The sequence below is a fragment of the Tyto alba genome, unplaced genomic scaffold (assembly GCF_018691265.1).
Source record: "Tyto alba isolate M040663 unplaced genomic scaffold, T.alba_DEE_v4.0 Super-Scaffold_29, whole genome shotgun sequence".
Lineage (NCBI taxonomy): Eukaryota > Metazoa > Chordata > Aves > Strigiformes > Tytonidae > Tyto > Tyto alba.
The window spans coordinates 3,923,302-3,943,159 of NW_024881303.1; the positions used below are offsets into that span (position 1 = coordinate 3,923,302).

The window sequence follows — 19,858 nt, forward strand, 5'->3', positions numbered from 1 at the left end:
CCCCCATCCTTTTAGGTCTTCCAGCTCCCCTGTAGCCCATCTCTGACTGAGGCTCCCTCAGCAGCAGAGACAAAGGATCTCCAGATCCACTAACGCAGCCGTCCATCCTCTCCGAGGCTGCAGCAGGGAAAGCAGACTGGAGTCATTCCACAGGTCACACGTGGCCTGGGAGTCTTTGGTGGGACTTCAGTGATCACAGAGAAAAGGCCCTGACCCCAATCAGTTCATAATCTCTGTTGAGAAACTGCCTGTGGATGCTTCCATGTACCAAGATTGTTATCAAATGATTCAAAAAACAAATGGCGAAAGCCTGGCCACACAGAATCAGCCAAGGTTTGGCCACTGGCTCAGGAAGAGGCAGGGTTTCATCTGCTGACTCTCCCAGGTTGCTCCTCTAACTGGTCTGACCACTGGGGAGTCTAAAAGAAACCCCAAACCATCAACAACCATAACATCTCCAACAACAATAACAACCCTCCCCAAGCTTTCCTGTTTATTCCTGGGATTCCAGTCCAGATCAAAGCTGCTGGTGACTTTCCCTTCGTGCAAACTATGAATGTAGAACCGCTTTTATCCAAACCACAGCACCATCCACAGGGTTTATTGTAAGCAACTCCCGCTGCATCTGCTTCCCAGAAAGCTGGCTGGGTCCTCTGCAGACCCTATACATGTCCCCACTGCTGCGAGCTCAGCCTGAATCCTGCTTGCACTCTGCAGGACATGGTGCCCAGCCTCAGGGGAGTCCATCGCTTGGAGAAATGAGCCCTGATGAAGAAGAACCAAGAGAAGGCACCAGCCACCTCCAGGGGTGCCGGCAGAGCTCTCGCCCAGATCCACGCGACTTCCCCACCGTGCTGCAATGAGTTGGGGATGAAGCCACCTGAGTGTCCCCGACAGTGGAGGGAGAAACAGGCATCTCTGGAAGAGATTCAGTCCATGTGAGAATGATGGATGTGCAGAAGAACCCACCTCTCTCCACTAACTGTAGAGAGGGATAGGGGATGAAGACCTGAATGAAGCTGAATCGGGGTTTATGCTGCTCAGGAACTGCTCAGACCCTCTTGGAGCCCTCCTGCCTTTACTACCAGACTACCCAAGGTGTGCTATCTTTAAGTGCTGCTGATTCTTCACCGTCACATATTATTTATGGAGTTTTGTGGCTGCCTGCAAGACTTCCCATGTAATTAAGGCAGTCTCCAGGCCCTGAAGGCACCATCACTGTAAATTCTTCCTCTGACACCATCCTGCCCTGGTGTATCTGGGCCTGCCCACACCCGTCTGTCTTCCTTTCCACCGAAGTTGGGGCCAATTACTGCTCCTTTCCAGATCAAGAACTTCCAAGGACAGGAGACCTGACGTGCCACCCAGCACATTCATTTGCTGTGCAGCATATAGTGCACCTCCTTGGTCCGTGCAGGACCTAGCACTGAGGGGCACAAACAGGCCCCTGTTTCCATGATGCAGGCTACAGTGCCTGCTGTTTGCTCCGCCTCACTCCAAAACCCACCCCATGTCACCCACTGCCGCTGGTGCTCTGCCCTGGCCCTCCCCGTGCTCTTGGGCACTTGTCACTGTCACTGTGCCCACCTACATCACCTTCCTCATCACCATCATCCCTCGCGCAATCGCCGTGCCCACCAACATCACCATCATCATCATCATCACCACCATCACCGTCAACCATCACGCAATTGCTGTGCCCACCAACATCACCATCATCACCACCATCACCACCATCACCATCAACCATCATGCAATCGCTGTGCCCACCAACATCATCATCATCATCATCATCACCACCATCACCACCAACCATCACGCAATTGCTGTGCCCACCAACATCACCATCATCATCATCATCACCACCATCACCACCAACCATCATGCAATTGCTGTGCCCACCATCACCATCATCACCACCATCACCATCAACCATCACGCAATCGCTGTGCCCACCAACATCACCACCATCATCATCATCACCATCACCATCATCCCTCACCCTGTCACTGTGCCCACCAACATTGCCACCTCAGCTGCAAGGCATTTTGGGCAGCTGGCGTGTACCAGTTTACACCAACAACAGAAGATGACTGCAGAAGGCTGTGTTCCCAGTCCCACGACTTTACAGAGGCACAAAGGGACTGCAAAGATCCCTAAATAGGAAACAAAGGACTCTTCCTAAGCAACCTGATGTGGGCGTGCCTTCCTGAAGAGTTTGAGGGGAAAGAATGGGTATATTCTGAGTGAGGGAGTGAGGTACCATCAATATCCTCCCAGTCTTCTGGGCACACCAGCTGTAAAGAGCTCAGACCTGCGGCACCTTACCTTCCAGGTGATCGGCCACCTCGGTGTAAGCCCGCAGCACTGCCAGGGACACTGCCTCCCCTGAAACACAGGAGAGACACAGCCCTGAGGGACATAAAGGTGACAGACCAGCTTCATTTTTGTTCTCTGACAAAGTCACGTTACAGTTCTCTGCATCCTAAGGCGCTCCAAGCTCTGAAAGACTTGAAAGAAATACGGAAAATCGGACTTTATGCTTCTGTGCAGCAGACAGCAACCAGGTTGTCTAGGCTATCCCACAAGCCCAAGCTACCACAATTTCCTCTCTGGTCCTACATGCAGTCCCTGTAAAATGAAGGTTAAAACCCAGTGATATCTTCTATACTGAGAGATACTGTCTTCACGCAGTATCAGTCATTGAAAAGAACTGATTTAATCTGATTGCTAACGGTGGGCAGGATGCTGCACTTCCTTATCGTTTGAACTTGTCTGCAGGATCACTGTATTCCAGAAAGCATGGTGAGCAGCGTAAGCTTAGAGAAGGGACAGCCAAGCCATATTTCATACTCACAGCTGGCATAAAACAGCACCACCATCCGGGCAGTCTCCAAAAGGGCAGAGTGGAAGGTCTCCTCTGTCAGGACAAGGATCTGCTCGAGGGGCAGCTCTCGCTTCTTGTCCCTGGAAACCGCTTCCACCACCTGATCATCCTGAATATCTGCAAGGGAGCCAGAGCCGTGCGTGAACACAGGGACGTGCACAGGGCAGAGGGGACTGCAGCCCCCCGGGCCACCCCACCAGCATGTTTTTTGTAGGGCAGCACCTCTCAGCAGAGACACGGTGGCTGTCAGCAGCGGGTAAGTATCTCTGGAGTACAGGCACAGGCGCAGACACACAAACAAACCCACTGAAATCCATTTACACCGTCTCACACCAGTTGTGCCCTCTGACTTGAATGCTGTTCTTTGAGCGTGTTGACTCCTCTAGGATCCTGTGCGGCTTTTTTTTATTGAAAACAAACCCAGTTTTGTATGGAAAACAAATGTGTTTTCAAGGAAGCGTTGCAGGGGCCAATGTTTTCTCCCTGGGGAAGGCAAGTCTGGAACAGTTCTTAGAAAAACATGTCTCAAACCTTTCCAAAGGCACTGATAATTCTGAGGCGCTTCGTCTGGTGCTTGAAGAGGAGACAGCTCTGGGTGCGCTTTAAACTCTCATGCCCCTGAAGCTGGATGCATTCAAGCAGAAGCATCCATTTCCCTCATGCAGCACCTCTGCAACTGTTCCTCTAACAGCTGCTGACTTTCTTCCCTGGTGTCTCCCCTAAAAATTATGCCTGTCACTAATCCCCAGTGATCGGCAGAGAATGAAAGAGCCGCTTTCTACAACCGTGATGTGACTGCGATGGTTTGCCCTGGATTTGCAGAAGTGTTCTCTAACGCTTTAACATATTCCTGCACGTCTCTAGCAGATGCTGATTGCATGTCATATCCCATGGCCATCAGCTTTTCACTGTTTAGTTGCTCACCTTGATTGTTATTCTCTTTTTCCTCCTCATCTTCCTCATCCTCGTCCTCATCCTCCTGGATTTGTGTGACCTTGTTCTTATCTTGCACCAGGGTTATAACTTCATCAGTGTCTTCCAAGACCAGGTATTTGATTGGCACTCCCTAGAGAAAACAGAATAAATCAGTGGGAGCAAAACATCACCCCATGTCCATTCTGTCCACAAACCAAACTCAAGGCTGATGGGGCACCATCACCCAACTGCTTTTTTTTTGGGTTATGTCAACAGATTCCTAAAGCTGCCGAACAGGGGGGCATCTGGGGGTGTGTTTCTTTGACCCAATTTCACCTGTGCATGAGTTTTTCTCACTCCAGATTGAAGTTTCCTTGCGAGGAAGTAACTGTGGCTATGTGGGAACCTGTGCCGAGAGTGGTGAAAGTGAACACCCGCTCCACCTCCCAGCATCCTAACACAGATCCATCAATGCAAGAAAAAGCCCAATGGCCAAATAGTGAAGGAGAGCGAGGAGGTACAGGGTCCCTCAGCTGTCCCCCCTCTAGAGCCCATCACAGCCTGGGAAACTGGCACAAAAAATCCTTTATCTCATGGAGCTCAGCCAAGAAGAGTGCTCCCAAGCGTACACGGGCTGCCAACCCATGAAAAGAAAAGAGCAAAACATATTTCTCAGAAATGAGACCTTGTTGGCTTAAAATCAGTTCTGGCACTGTCTCAGCAAAAGGCACTTCAGAGAAAATGAATTTTCTAATGAACTGAGAGAAATTACAAACTGCTGGCATCTCCCATTGGCTCCAAGAGGAGAAACACAGCATGCACGTCTCTCAGCAGGGCATGGGAAGGCCTCGGGGGATGCTCAGGTTCAGGTCTGATCCTGTATCTTTGCAATCACAAGTGTGACAGTTCAGGCAATCTGGGGCAATGTGTGCTCCCTGGCACTTGTCGTCATCGAATTCCATCTTGCCTCACAAGCTGGGTCAGGTCCCTCCAGAGTTTAGCTCATCTCGATCAACTTCATTTAACTTACACCCTGCCCTTCTCCCAGATCACTGCCAGAGGCATTTGGTTACATCAGTTCAGCCCAGACCTTTGGTTGTTTCCTCTTAGTTTGCTCTTCGTTTCACACTCATTCCCTCTTCCATCTTTTGAACGCCTTTCCTAAGGGGGCAAGGGCCTTCAGAAGTCCAAATCTTTGGCGAATTTGCACTTGGACTACTACCTTAGGTAGTTCACATCTTTGTGTAGCCTTAAGGTGTGATGGAGATGTCACCTCACGTTTTGAACTTAAAATAAACTCAGTATTTTATCTTTACCAGCAGGCACAATTGCTCTGCAGTACAAAACTTGGGCAGTTCCAAATACAAGCATGCATCTAGGGAAAGACATTTCCCTTTAAGCTTCTGGGAAGGCTGTCAAATAACAAAGGAGCTGAGCAACACTCCAACACCTCTCAAGAACACCATGCCCAGACAGGGAAATAAAGAGTTGTACAATAACAAAATCTAGCATCTAACCTCATCTGGTGTCTTCAGAGCGACGTTTGACCGGAGCAGAATGTTCAAATCTACGAGATCCCTTCCAAAATAGAAAGTGAACATTAGATAGTGCAATGTGCAAGGTCACCCCCTTCATTCAGCCTGCCTGGCTGGCAAGCCCACTTCTCTCAGCAGCACCATGTCCTCACAGAGTCATGCTTCAGAGCCCCTGAGAACTTGCAGAAACCCAGAATCAATGTCAGTCATGGAGAAATGGCTTCCAAGTGACCTTCTGGTGGGACTGCACTGCATAATGTGCCTATTTCGCAAGGGGCTGGGATTCCCTTTCTGTGATTCGGGCCTTTGCTCATGCACTGGTAGCCACATCCCAATGCAGATGCTCCGCTGGTGGACTTCAGCTCATGAATAAATGCAGCCAAGAAGTGCCTCCATACAGGGAGGTACCACAGTGGCAGAAAGCTGGAGTAAGAGAGCCCACACCCTTCCTTCCTCCATCTCCTGCCATTAGGTAGAGTTCCCAGCAGACATCCCCACAGGCTGTGCAACCATGCCCACAGGGGCTGCACACCTCCTCTGGCAAGACACCATGGAAGCATTTGCAAACACAAGCCAGTCTGGTGTACGCAGGCTGCTCCTGAGCCCATGGAGCAGAGATAAGTAACTGGTAGTCAGCTTCAGAGGAAGCCAGATCCCCACAGCACCCCTGTCCTCTGGCCAACCACCATGTGTCTCCTGTTCTCCTGGGGAAGAAACGCGCTGGTCTAACTCACAGAGCCCTCGTTGACTGAGGAGGCATTGTTTACTGAGCGAGGACCCCCACTGCACCCCAGCACCTACAGTCCACCTCCTTTACTGGATCTCCTTCTGCCCTTAATCTGAGGGCAAAATACAAGTCTTCCATCTGTGCTAATTTACTTTCCAAAATCTCTCTTAGTCTGTTTTTCCACTTCTAAGTCAGCAAGAGACTCAAACATTTCTACACTTCCAGTCAGTCTGAAACCAAACTAATCTGATTCTGAACAAATCCTTAAATGTGGCATCCTCTTGCAGGACATAGACTAGTTTTACTGCTTCTCATCCAAACGTGACTAAGCTCACCGACTATCATCCTGGCGGTGGGGTAACCAAGCTCAGAAACACCACAAAAATCAAGGAGAACCCCAAAACACCTGAGAGCAAATACCTGGACAAAAGGGCAATTCCTGCTTTCCCCAAGAGCTGCCAGGCCACAAACTCTGCTGTCCTCCTGTCAGCCTCATAGGTCTCTTTCTGGCTGAGGATGAACACAAGCGGTAGCCCAAGCTGTAAGTGAACAGTGGAAACCTTCTCTGGATCCTCAGCAACCTCTGTCTGGAGAAGAGACATGGTCGTACTGCAGCACATCTCCACACCATTGAAGGTACCTCAGCTCTTCTCCTGCACAGCCCAAGCCACCACGTGTTCCCCAGCCAGAGAAATAAGGAGGCCCGCGAGAAAAAGCCTCCAACCCTGATTCTAAAACATCCATCAAAGCAGAACCCACACAACCCTGGTTAAACTGTTCCAACCTGTCATGACCCTCCTTGTTAAAAACCCAGGCTTTGTTATGCATGTTCTTTGTGACTTAGCAACTCCAGCTGTCAAATCCCCATTAATTTTTATTTACCTGGCATTCAGTCCCCAGGGCAATTTGAAAACCTGGTTGCAACACGCAAGAGCTGGCATCCCCTCCTTTCCTGCCTTGGACATGCTGTTTCATGACAGCATGGAGTTCTTTAACGAAGTGTCTTCCCTCCGTGGGCCTAACCCAGGAGGCTGGCTGAAGGAGACACTGCCCAGCTCCTCTACCCATCCTTTCTGCTGGGCAGAGGTGTCACCAGTGGGAACCGGAGGCCTGCTGAAGTTCACTGCCCCATGGGAAGATGCTCACCAAGGCATGACTGACTGATATCAAACTCCCAATGGTGCTGAGCCTCCTGTGGGAAGCCTAAAGGAGCGACTGAGGACTTTGGGTTTGTCTAGTTTGGAGAATAGGAGGCTGAGGGATGACCTCATTGCTCTCCACAGCTTCCTGAGGAGGGGATGTCGAGAGGAAGGTGCTGAGCTCTTCTCCCTGGGATCCAGGGACAGGACGCCTGGGAACGGCTCCAAGCTGCATCAGGGGAGGTTTAGTCTGGACACTATGGAGCATTTCTTTACTGAGAGGGTGCTCAAACACTGGAACAAGCTTCCTACAGAGGTGGTTGATGCCCCAAGCCTGTCAGTGTTTAAGAGGCATTTGGACAATGCCCTCAATACCATGCTTTAACTTTTAGTCAGCCATGAAGTGGTCAGGCAGCTGGACTAGATGATCACTGTGGGTCTCTTCCAACTGAAATATTCTATTCTAGTCTAGTCTAGTCTAGTCCAGTCTATTTGATATGTTCGAGCAAAGTCCAAGGGACACCTCCACCCCATTCCCACTCACGGTGCTTACAGACAACCAGAGGAGCATACACTGGTGCCAGGGCTCCCTGGAAAGGTCTAAGCAAGCTGAGCAGTGCAATGGAGTGTCACTCCCATCCAGCCCGATGCCTGTTCTTTGCTTGGACCCAACTTGGGAGCTTTGCCATTAACTTCATGGGGAAGGGGCAGAGTCTCACGCTCAGCCTTGCCCTCTGCTCACACCTCCCTCATCCTCACGTCCACCCCAGCTGCCCTCCTGCCCACAGCCCAAGTGGCTCCTCTTTTCCAGTCATACCACCAGAGGAGCCCCCATGAGCTTGAGGTGCCTGTGGATGTTGAGCATGGTCAGAGCCTGGCCCATGGCTGTCCTCCTGCAGGGCTGCGCCAGGTCCGTGGCCCGCTGGCAGTGGCAGAACAACAGCCGGGCAGATGACACCTCAGGCTCATCATTGCTGTGAAAGAGAAAACAAAACCCGTGCTGAGCTAGACATCCACCACAGGGTTTTAAAATGCCCCGACAGAATGACCACGTTTGCTGACATGTTTTACAGGGCAGATGATCCTCAAGCACAGGGTTTGGCAGGCTTGTGGGACCTCTTCAAGAGCCCTGCCACCGACAGGTACAATTGTGTCCAGGTGCCTTTCAGAACTGTGCTGAGCACCTAATGAAGACCCTGGCTCACCAGGTGTAAATGACCCCAACTCCAGAACACTTGCCCCAGCTTGAGAAGGACATGCATTAAGCTCTTCTCAGTGGAACCAGCCATGCCGCTTCAATGGAGACCCTGGCAGGAGGAGGACAGCTGAAGTCTGCAGCTTTGCTCATGTCTTTCACCTCACTGATGACATCTTATTGACTGTGTAAGGAATATTCCACCTTTTGAACAGCACTGGTTTTGGCTGTGCCAAAGGGAGCAGTGAGATCGAGTTCCCTGGAGGGTTCCGTCATTAGTTGTTCCTGCTCTGACACCATCACTGGTGTTGGCCTGCGGCTTAACTTTGGGAAGTCACGGTCCTTTTCCTCTGCACCCATTCCCCACCTCTAAACCTGGGATCACTGTCTTTGTAAAGGGTTTTAAGATCTCTCTGTGGAAGAGTAGAGTGTAGCATTAAGACCTCAAAGCCTGCTGTCCCAGTTGGCTGAAAGCTGGTCGTGTAGGTGAAGCTACCACCATTTCATCAGCTAAGGAGGTGGCCTGATGGTGTCCTTTCTGCTTTAAGGAGAATAAAGCCAATTCCTGTCCAAATTACAACCGTGCCATCTAGTGGCGGCAACAAAATGCTGTCCCTGAGCCCGATCCTGCAAGGATGGGATAGCACCTCGGGGAAGGACCACTTTGGTGCCTGCCCTGGCGTCACCTGTGAAAGCAGGCACATCGTTATAGAAATGCTTTGTTGAAGATGCAACATGCTGTGTGATATTCCCACCCTCCTCCCTCGCTTTTCTGACCACAGTAAGTCACATCAACAGCAAGCTGCGTGGAAGGATCTGACCTTCCAATTCAGCTCTTCCCCTCTGAGAAGGGGATGGCCTGAGCTGGCCAGCTCTGGTGAAGCCATCGGGTGGGAAGTCCCAAATATATGAGCAGTGTCTCGTGCAGCTGAACTGCGGAACTCACCGCTGCCAGAAGTTGCCAAGATAAAAAGTAAAAATGTGTTTTAAAAATTCTGGTGGATGTTAACACCATGATGTGGGTTCAGCTCCCATCTCTGCGAGTCCTGAAACCTCTGACGGCCAGAAGATGGGAGGCTGCAGGCAACACATGCATTTCCCCAAACCCCTTGGGAAGCACCTGTGGCCACTGCAGAGGTAAGATATGGAGCTGGGTGGGCTTTGCTTCGAGCCACGTTATCAGTTCTTACCCTTCTCAGCTGGCTAGACTTGATCATCAAAGCATAAGGCTGAGTGTTTTAAGACTATAACATCAGCTATATCAACCCGCCTGAAAACCCATGGCTGAGGTTTGATCAGTCAGCTATGGAAAGGAGACAGTGGGCTCTTCTCCTATAAAATCCCATCTAATGAACAGTCACAAATGGCACGGCTAGTCCTAGTCCAGGAACACAAGCAGCTCGTTTTGGAAAAGCAAAACAGATCTAACTGCCTACCCTTGGCATAACATCCTAATACCATCCCAGATTTGACCTGGGAATCTGAGAAACTGAGTTGAGCAAACAGTGCAGGGGAGCAGCTCTGCCTGGTGGGTGTGTGTTTGGACATACCCAGCGTCTTTCAACAGCGTTGGCTCAGTTGTCAGAACAAACTGGTGGACAGTCCCATAGACAAAAGCTGCCTCCATCACGGCTCTGTGCTCTAGAAAGAGAAAAGCAAGAAGAACTCATCTCAGCTCCCTCCAGATCTCCCTCTTCATCCTTCCCATTTGCAAATATCAATGCTCAGGCTTTCAGAAACTCTGAACAGCAACGGCTGGCTTGCTTTCCCTCCCAAGTCCACCTCTGAAAGTTTGTGCTCCCAGCAAAACTGTTCTGGTGCAACCGATCCCTTTGGCAACACATCAAAACATACAGAGGTGGAGAACCTGTGTCTGAGTGGCCCTTTCAGTTTTCCTTGATCCTCAATTTGCAAGATTTTGGGTCAGAAATCCAGCTCCCTTGCACCTTAGTAAAAAAGGTTCTGGAAGGAGAGCAAAGATGAAACGTTGAGTGTTAATACCTGCTGTCCCAGTAGCTGGTACGTAGGCAAAGACCATGTTCAACTTCCCTTTCAACGCATTTTCAATGTTCTGAAGATCTGCCACTGTTTCCACATATTTAACTTCATTAAAGAGCAGGGCACTGAGGAGTCAGAAAAAACTCATTAGCAACTGTTTTCTTTGAAAAGCGAATTTGCAGCCACATAACTGTGATGGGAAAAACAAGGTAAAATTCCAGCTTCTTGGGGGAAGACTGAAGACACACAGACAAATACAGCTGCTCAGATGTCTGCTGGTGAGACATCTCAAGGACATAAATTTAGCAGGGCCAAACCGTATCAAAGAGAGAAGCAGCCTTCTGCTTGGCTGAGAGCAGCCTCTGGAAAACGTGCAGTTTGTATTTATGCAAAAGGTTATATCAACAAACGAAAATCAAAGTAAAGGATTTCACAGAAACTCATCTGGTCTGTACTTACAACAAAATGTTAGCAACAATGGAGTTCACGTCAAACAAGGCATCGGTGGGGAACTCTCTGATCAGGGTGTTACCTCTAGGGAGGGAAGAAAGAGGGTCACTAAAGAAACTACAAAGGACTAGCTACACGTACTAATTTAATTTTCACTCTGCTGAATACTTCCATATATCTGCTGGCAAGTATGGCTGGAAAGATGTCAGGACTGAATTTGGGGATTCTGTAGGACGAAGTGTCCAGGCAATGCTGTTTTAGTGAAGTCACCTCTGTCACTACAGTTTCACTCAGCTTCTGGGGACTGCTGATGAGAAGCCCAGCAGAGACTGGCAGAAGGTCTCTATATGCTAAGCATCACCCTACGGACCCTCATCACCAGAGGAAATGTTTCTGTGGGTCATGTACAACAGTCAGTGGGAACTGAGCTGATACATGGAGAAGCTTCCAGCTGACAACCTGGGGAGACATCAAGCGCTGAACCTTTGCATCCAGGGCAGATGAGCTAACCACACCAAAAGGAAGAGCACCAAAAAGCGTTTCTTTCTAGGACTAGACCCAAAACCTAGTGGTAACTGTGCAGTACCTGGGGGTGGGAGGCCATGAGGACAGCAGAACACTGATGAAGGACTTCTCTCATGGTTTCATGTGGCAGCACAGCCCTCTGTTGCTCTGAGGAACATGTGGCAGGATGGGAGGCTTCACACTGAGGACAAAGCATCTACTTTGCCTGTGTTGGACCTTTTGGGGGTACTTTTCACTAAATTCTGCATGTCACTGCTGCCCTCATGGCTCTTCTCTTCCTGCACAGACATTTCTGATCACTGACAGCGTTTTCTTCAAAACGTTTGCACTGGAAAGCAATCACAGCGCGGTGCCCAGAAAGCCACCCTCACCTGAATAGGTAGGCTTTCCTTAATGCGTTTTCTTTTTCACAGTATCTTGAGACATCCTCTTCGGGACAATTAACCTAGACATTGAAAGCGTGTCATTAGACATTCAGCTCCATAAATGACAACAAACACAGTACTATGGTCTTCTTCCATTTAAGAGTGTAAATGCAGCCATTCTGAACCTGCTGGGAGAGAAAATACAATAAAATGGAGTCTAGAGATGAGGATGGGAGTTTGTACTTCAGTTCTCCAGCTCAGCCTGCCTTGATTTGGGTCAGATGGGATCAAGAGATATTATGATCTGCCCAGCATATTCAAAGTGACAGATCGCTGCTTGCTTATTAAACTCAGCATGTATCTGGAGGAAATTAAATACACACACACACACGTATAGAAGCACTTGTTATAATCTAATTACACTTGCCTGAATTTGTAATTCCTTCACCTAAATCTGCATAAAGTTTCAACTAAAAAACCCTTTATATGAAATACTTATTGCACTGAATCAAAAAGAAGCGGACTGACCCCATCCATCATTCTTTGCAGTTTGAGCTGGCAGGAGGGAGCTATGGAGGGAGTTGGGCCAGTCCCACCTGCGACGAGGGGGCTGATGCCCTCCTGTGCAGCACGCTGGGGATGGCACTCATCCTCGTGACCAGGCAACTCCACGCACCCCACGGGAGGCCACATTAGACCAGGCAGCTAAGCCTGGCACGTGGGGCTGCCCATGAAAAAGTCCAATCTGCGGGGAGAAATATGAGTGGCTAAATGTCCCCTAAACACATGAATGTAAATCAAAGTGCACAGGTTCATCTACTGAGACTGAGCTGGGAGGTTGGGAGCGGCTCAGGACTGTCCCTGCCTGACCCACTGCAATGCCAGTCCTCTGCTTCCCTGTGTTTGGAGATGCAGGCACAACATCGAGCCTCTCTGGGACACATGAACCTGGCCGTGTCCCATGGGCAGAAGGTGTGATGCAACTCGCAAGCAGCAGACGTAAGGCCAGGGTAAGGGATAAAATGGGATGCCCTGGTCTGCCAACATCTGCTTTCTTGTGGGGTCCCAAGGCTGTCAGTCCCCAAGGTGGCTTTGTCCACCCTGCAGGCAGCCCTGCAGAAATAATCTGCAGAAATAGCTTGTCCTGTTCCTTGTCCCCACTTACCTTCACCACCGAAATGCCATAGTCCTGGAGGGCCTCGGCTGAGTTCTCAATCTGCTCCAAGAAGGGCTGGGCACCAGGAGAAACTGAAAGACAAAACAAAAAACTGGTTTCAATCCCTTCCCCTGATGGACGAGGCAGATGAAAGTACCTTCAGGGCAAGCACTGTCTGTGCTCTGGCATGGTGACAGCGTGCTAAGGTCCCCAAGCAAACATCCCTGGGACACCTGAGCAGAGGTGAGCAGGGCAAACAGGGAGCTGTGGCATGCTGCTGGTGGAGGTGCCTGTGGGGACGTGGCTGGGGGACACAGAGGGACTGGGACTGGTTTTGTCAGACGGGTGCTGCTGAGCTGGGCTGCCAGTCCTCAGAATCAAGAGCATCCTCCTGCCACGCACTGAGACAGTGTTTGACACAATATGGTCTTGCTCTTACTCGAGGGGTAAGGTATTTACTGAAACAAAACTAATTGCAGGCGACAACATGAATGCCTGCAGTCTCTCTTCCTTCCTTTTTAACACACCCAGCCTCTCAGTGCTGATGTGGGAGCTGTGCTGTTGTCTCAGCCCATACCGATGTCTCTGGGAAACCATACCTGGGGGTCATGAGGGAGCAGAACAAGAAAGGCAAGGCCAAGGATCTCCTTCTAATCCTTGACAGTCCTTAGGTCCCCCGCATGCAACGGATCCCCCCTTTCCCTGGGAGGTTCCACAGAAGAGAAATCCAGCCCCTTTGAGGGGACAACTCCTTAAGAGGCTGGGCTCTTACATGGTACCTCCAGAAAATAATACAGAAGATTAATGAAGAGGTTTGAAGGAGTGTGCCTCAGGACACAGCCTGGAAAGATCCCACCCCAAGAGGTCTCTGTCTGTCAGGAGCACATGGAGCTGTAAAATCACAGATTCGACTGGCTCTTCAAAATCACTTTGGGTTTAAAAATTTCAAGAATTGCCTCTTCATTGTTCCACTTTCACACACACCCTCACACAATTCTTTGCTGAAAACCCAGGCTGATATAAATGCATACTGTTAAATACATACCATTATGGCTGAAGTAAGCCAGGGATGCTCTGCCGGCCTGCAAGCTACTGAAGTACTCCCGAGGGCTCAGCTCCTGCAGCAGTCTCACACTTCCCCACGTTGGGATGGAGGAAGCACAGAAGAGCAGGAAAGAGAAGGAAGAAATCCATCTGTCCTTTGGGGCTGACATGGTTGTTACCAGCTACAGGCACAGGAAAGTCACAACTGGGAAAAAACGTCAAAAACATATATGTATTTTATATATACATATATATATACACACACAAACATAATGAGTGTCTTTTGTTTAGGTTGGTGCGGCATGACTGCAATTTCCAGATGTGACACAAACATCTCAAGGACGTCATGAATTAGTTGCTAGAACAACTGTAAAGATGTAAGCAAAGGCCATTCTCTTTCCTCTGAGTGGTGTCTGCAAGTGTGCAGACCCTCAATGCTTTCAGTTTAGGGCTGTTTTTCTTCCCTCTTTTTTTTTTTTTTTTTTTGAGTCAAACAGAAATTACATGTACAGGCAGAAAACAGGGACCGTATCATACAAAAAAAACCCACTCAGACTGTATCAATTCTTGCTCGAAAGCTTTGAGGATGACACTAGCATTACATGTGCCACTAAAAGAGACGTTCAGAAAGGGCCAGGCCATATTGCTCGCTTCAGACCATGCCAAAAGACGTGGGGAGGTTTGAGAGCCCTCCCCCAGTGCCTGCCCCATCTCTCTGCCTTTCGAGGGTTCAGCTACCCCAAACGGGTGAGGGGTTCGTGCAAACTCCTCGGGCTTGTCACACCTCGCTCAGTCCAGCCTCGGGTTATTCTGACGTCGGCGGCACGGGAGCAAAAACCCGGCTGCAGGGCAGTGCCAGCAGTCTCCCTTCCACGCCGGGTCTCCAGGCGGAGCTCGTTAGGAGAGGAGCCAAGGAAATTTGTGAGATGCTTCAGAGAACCGAGCAAAGACTGAGTGTTCAAGTCCGCTGCCAGGGTTCACCAGCAGTCCTCCCCAGGCTGAGCCTGCCACAGATGTCTAACTCTTCTTGCTCGGGTTACAGGGCTCAGGAGAGCTTCACGTGGACCATCACTACGGGATGAGAAAACAGCTCCCTCCCACTTCACTCCCCTGTTTCATACCAGGCGCCTTCGCAGCCTGCTCTTCAGGTAGTGTTTTTTTCTGCTGAGGGTGCTGGAGCATGGCTGGTGCCTGGTCAACAAAGAGACAAAGCTGGAACTGAAGCCATGGAGAAGCTGTTTGCTTTGCATCATGAGCTGCAGCTGTTTTCGTTAACAAATGCCCCTGTGTGCACGGACTGTCATTCCCTCCAACACCCTGTCAGATGCTGTCAGCTTAGCATCGCTGCTCTGTGATGAACCCAAACTCAAATGCTCAAAAACAAGCAGGCAAAGTCCTTCTGCCTTGCTCCAAGAGCGAGGAGTCAGTGACAGCCAGGCATGTTCATAGGCTCCCTCTCATGTAGGTGAGGTGTTTGGATCAGGCCTGAACAACACAAAGGGACGAAGACAGAGCTGAGAAAGGCGTGAATTTTTTTCTTTTCATCTGAAAATTTCCAGTTCTCTCCTTTCCAGCTTTGGGCAGTGCCAGGCATTTCTGGTCCTTTGCCCTCCCATCTGTCACTCTGGCTTACAGAGGGGACAGAGATCAGGGCGGAGGGGCGATGTTCATTAAATGACAAACTTGGCTACAGCAGGATGGAAAAATAAACTCAATCCTGGCATGTGGGAACCAGCCCAGGTCAAATGGGAGAGCTTATTGTCAAGGAGGCAAGAGGAGCAGCCTCCAGTGACTCAAAGACTTCACGGCATTATACCTGGAGGAGTGGGCCAGCAGTTTAAAACACAACTCCAGCCTCTACTCAGCCCCGATCTCTCTTCATGTCTCCTCTGGCTCTTGCAGTTTTTCTAGCATCCACCTTCTGCCCTCTCCACATCCCCGTGCGACCGCTGCTCTTCTCCTTGCACCTCTCCCAAATCCAGCCCTGTCTGCTCCACCACAACCCCTCACTCTGTCCCATGCCCTCACTCCTCCCCATGCCCCCTCACTCTGTCCCACCACCCTCAACCCCACTCCTCCCCATGCGTTTCTTGCCCTTGACACAAAAATGTGTGCTCATCCCTTCCCTACTCACATCCCCTCACCTCCTCATTACTCCATCCTGCCCAGCAGCTTCCCTCTGTGCCCCATCAATCCAGATTCAAATAGTTAGCTTTTAAGTCATCTCCTCTGTCACCTTTCTTCCATCAATGGAAAATTAACACCGTAGGGCTGGAAAGAGCCAGAACCCTGCACCACAGCCACGTGCAGGATTACGAGAGATGTGTGAAAATACCAGGGATGTGTGAACCAGCTCTGTGTCACTGCTGGGAAGCCCTTAAGCCTCAAGACCATGGGGCAGCCTAGCACAGCATCGATGGTATGCAAGACCTGGTTCATGTTTTCACTGTCGTATCTCCCAGACAGAGCTAGGCAAGGTGGGTAAGGTTGGTACAGATGACCTAAAATGAAACCAAATACATCAGAGACACCCAGCACAAACTCTTGTGTTGGCATAAATTGTTTGTGCCGCATCAGTTCTGCTCGGGAATCCTGCAGCAGTAACCACGGGCTGGGATCCCTGCATCACCTCTGTGTTCCCGGCTGCCTTCCCTGACACCTTGCCCTGCAGAGCCCTCAGCTGCCAATATTTATTACTGAGGAAGCCACAGCACATTTCATTCAACGGAGGGTGATGTGGGGTTGTTTTTAAGACTTGCAAGACAAGGAAGAACCACTGTCCTACTGGAATCATGGACTGCACAGCCATCTGGGTACCATCTCCATCATCCACGGGCCGCCCTGAATTCAGGAGAAACACCAACAACTTGGACTTAAACACCAGTGATGAAAAATCTCACACATTCCTCAGGGTATTTTCTTCACAGTGGTACCCTCTTGCAAAAAAACTACACTTTATGTCTGGTCCAGATATGCTACACTGCTGCTTCCCATTGGTTTTATCTCACTATATCATTATCTTCCAGCCTGCAGAGCCTTCAGTTGGCAAGTTTTAACTCCCTAGGTAGATGGTCCCAAGCCAGGAGCATTTAGGATGTTCGTACATGGAGTCACTTCAACCTCTCCTGTGATGATCGACACAGATCTGGCCTTTTGTTGCCGCAGGACATTCACCCTGCACCCAGCTGGTACAGTTTTTTGGCAGCGTGCTCGCCTGCCTTTCATGTCCTTCTGGCAGCAGTTAACCAGTGTGCTGCCCTCTCAAATATGCTGGCAGAGAGGACACATAACTTAACCTCCAGTGCTTAAAGGGGGCTACAGGAAAGGTGGGGAGGGACTCTTTATCAGAGGGTATGGGTATAGGACGAGGGGTGATGGTTTTAAACTGAAAGAGGGGAGATTTATATTAGATATAAGGAAGAAATTCTTCCCTGTGCGGGGGGTGAGGCGCTGGCCCAGGGTGCCCAGAGCACCTGTGGCTGCCCCCTCCCTGGAAGGGTTCAAGGCCAGGTTGGACGGGGCTGGGAGCCCCCTGGGCTGGGGGAAGGGGGCCCTGCCCGGGGCAGCGGGGTGGGAATGGGGGGGCTTTAAGGTCCCTTCCCACCCAAACCGTTCCATGCTTCTGTAATAACAGACCCTAAATCCATGTGGGGCTGACTCAACCCCTTAGTTACAGCAGGCTAAACAGGCTCTCCCTGGCATGGCTGGATGCCCCAGCACAAATATACCTGCTGCTGCTGAAAAATGCAAGGGAGAGCTTAACGCTGATGGCTCATCTTGCACTTTGGACCATGCAGACTGGTTTCCTTTAGGGGATACGGAAAAACTCCCTGAAAAGCAATCTGTTCCAGCCTTCTGCTCTGTGGATTCACATGCATCCCTCCAGCCACACATTGCCCGACCAGCAAACCCTTCCCAAATGCGTCCAACTTGCTTGCAGCCAGCTTGTCCGAAGATGGAAACTGCCCCAACAGCTGTATTGCCTGCAAATGTCTTTTCTCCTGAGGAGATGATAAATTGGCTCTTCAGGGCCAAAGAAAGCATCCTTGGGATCTGACTGAAGCATGTCTGGATGACACTGACTCTCCAGTGACGACCCACTGTGTGAAAATGTCACCCGGCAGCCACTTCACTGCCTGGGGGAGGGCGAGGTTTGTCCCGCAGGTTTTTAATTCATCGGAAGACCACACAGCCCCAAGTCACATGCCTGATAATTGTGGACATACACTGCTGACAACTGTTACAACTGTTGAAATATTGCTTATGTTAAGCAATATTTAAGTCCTTTTTTTTCCCCTGGGTGAGGTTACGTGTTAGTTTTATGGAATCCTATGACTGCCTAGCAATAACCTCACTTCTTTACCAGATATTGCATTATTTTGCATTTTTTTCACTACAAGTTCCCCTTCCCTGCTCGTCTTTGGAAAAGTGGACAGCGGAGGCAGAGGTTGCAACCTGCAACCGTGAGGTCCCTATAGCCGTGCCCCCGCATTGTGTGCTGCTGTGGCTGTGACCCTACAGCTGCGGGAAGATGTTTCCATCCACGCTGGACACCCCGACAAGCCTCGGGACCCACAACAGACTCGTGCAGAGCTTCCAGCCAGAAACCAGAGCCTCGCTGCAGAGGTATTTCCCCCACGTTTATCCACAAACGCTGTTTCAAGCCGGAACGCCGCCAGGCCTTTTGTGCACTTTTCAACCGGCAGCAGCGTTTTAAGGCCGTTGCAGATTGCTGCGTAATCAGCTCGCGGAGCAAATCCGTGCCGGGGCAGCTCACGAGACCGGAGGCATATCTGGCACACCACGTCGGACGATAACGGAGCTCCACTCCGCGCCGTCGCCTCTCCCCACCCTGCACCAGCCCTGCCAGATTTTCAGTGCAAATGCAAGATTGGGGCCTGAAGTCAAGGGATGAGGGTGCCTATGGGATCGGCTGCGGTGAGAGCCCCTTGCAGCGCCGGGATCCTTCTCAAGGCTCAGCAGCAAAGGTGGGAAACATCAACACCAAAACACACCCCAGCCTGTTTCAGTGCCCGGCGTGCTTTGCCTTGCTGGTTTTTTTTTTTTGTTATTTTTCTTTTTGCAGCCATCCTGTCTCCTGTTACTTCCCGGAGAGTTTCACTTTCATTTTCACTTCCAGGTCCCACTTCCCAGCACCCAGTAGCCCCGCTGACCCTCGCTCAGCTAGCCAAGGCTTTAAGAGGGACACGCTGCAGCTTTTCCCTCAGCCCACAGCTGGGAAAGGAGCGCTCGGATGCCCACGCACAGCAGACAGCCCGCAGCATCACCCACCGCTGCCAGCACCGCTGCCCCCGTTTAGTCTGTCCCTGGGGACCAGCCCCAAAAAAGCCCCTGGAAAAGCAGCTTGGCAGCCGGATGGACGCTGCTGGGCTACCTCCAAGGTGGCTTTGGGATGTCACCTACCTGAGTGTCCTGTGCCGAAGTCCTCGTCCCTCCACCACAGCTGACAGGAGAGCATCACATCTCGAGGTCTCCCCCCTTGGCCCCTGGGGTGGGCAGCCTGGCTGTACGGCTGGAGAATGTCAAAAATAAAGGTGTGCCAGCGCGTGTCCCTTCCAGCGGTGGGATCCCCGACACCCGAGATCTCTCGGCAGTGGAGGGGGGTGTCTCCGAGCTGCCCCCCCTTGCTGTTATGGTCCCCGAGCTTTCCCTACAGCCACAGGGACGCCCGCCCTTATAGAACATGTCTCTGAGCTGCGCCGAGCCATTCCCCACACCACCAGAGACCCAACCTGCGCCAACCCCCGCGGGGCTTCCCCCCGCACACCCACGCGGGCTGCTGGGGGGGGTGCTCAAATCCACACACCCCCCCCCCACCCCCAAACAGCTTCAGGGACCCTTCTAGGATCCCCAGATCCGCCCACGCAGCCAGAGCGCCGCTACAGCCGACCCCACAAGGCG

General features: G+C 50.9%; 1 protein-coding gene across 2 annotated transcripts in view; it reads right to left on the reverse strand.

The window, feature by feature from the left end:
* The window catches only part of TXNDC16 (thioredoxin domain containing 16), a 40,642-nt gene that overhangs the window by 20,717 nt on the left and 67 nt on the right, over positions 1–19,858 (reverse strand). Inside the window, exons 2-14 of one of the 2 annotated variants that reach the window (XM_033009802.2) lie at positions 19,361–19,469; positions 13,938–14,141; positions 12,902–12,984; positions 11,743–11,816; positions 10,856–10,930; positions 10,400–10,521; positions 9,949–10,039; positions 8,021–8,177; positions 6,485–6,651; positions 5,320–5,380; positions 3,812–3,953; positions 2,858–3,004; positions 2,329–2,388 (exon numbers count right to left, since the gene is read on the reverse strand). In XM_033009802.2, the coding sequence (XP_032865693.2) occupies positions 2,329–2,388; positions 2,858–3,004; positions 3,812–3,953; positions 5,320–5,380; positions 6,485–6,651; positions 8,021–8,177; positions 9,949–10,039; positions 10,400–10,521; positions 10,856–10,930; positions 11,743–11,816; positions 12,902–12,984; positions 13,938–14,106 (1,348 nt within the window). In that variant the 5' untranslated portion in view covers positions 14,107–14,141; positions 19,361–19,469. Of the gene's footprint in view, positions 1–2,328; positions 2,389–2,857; positions 3,005–3,811; positions 3,954–5,319; positions 5,381–6,484; positions 6,652–8,020; positions 8,178–9,948; positions 10,040–10,399; positions 10,522–10,855; positions 10,931–11,742; positions 11,817–12,901; positions 12,985–13,937; positions 14,142–19,360 lie in introns of both variants that reach the window. The other variant, XM_033009804.2, reaches the window with a different exon arrangement.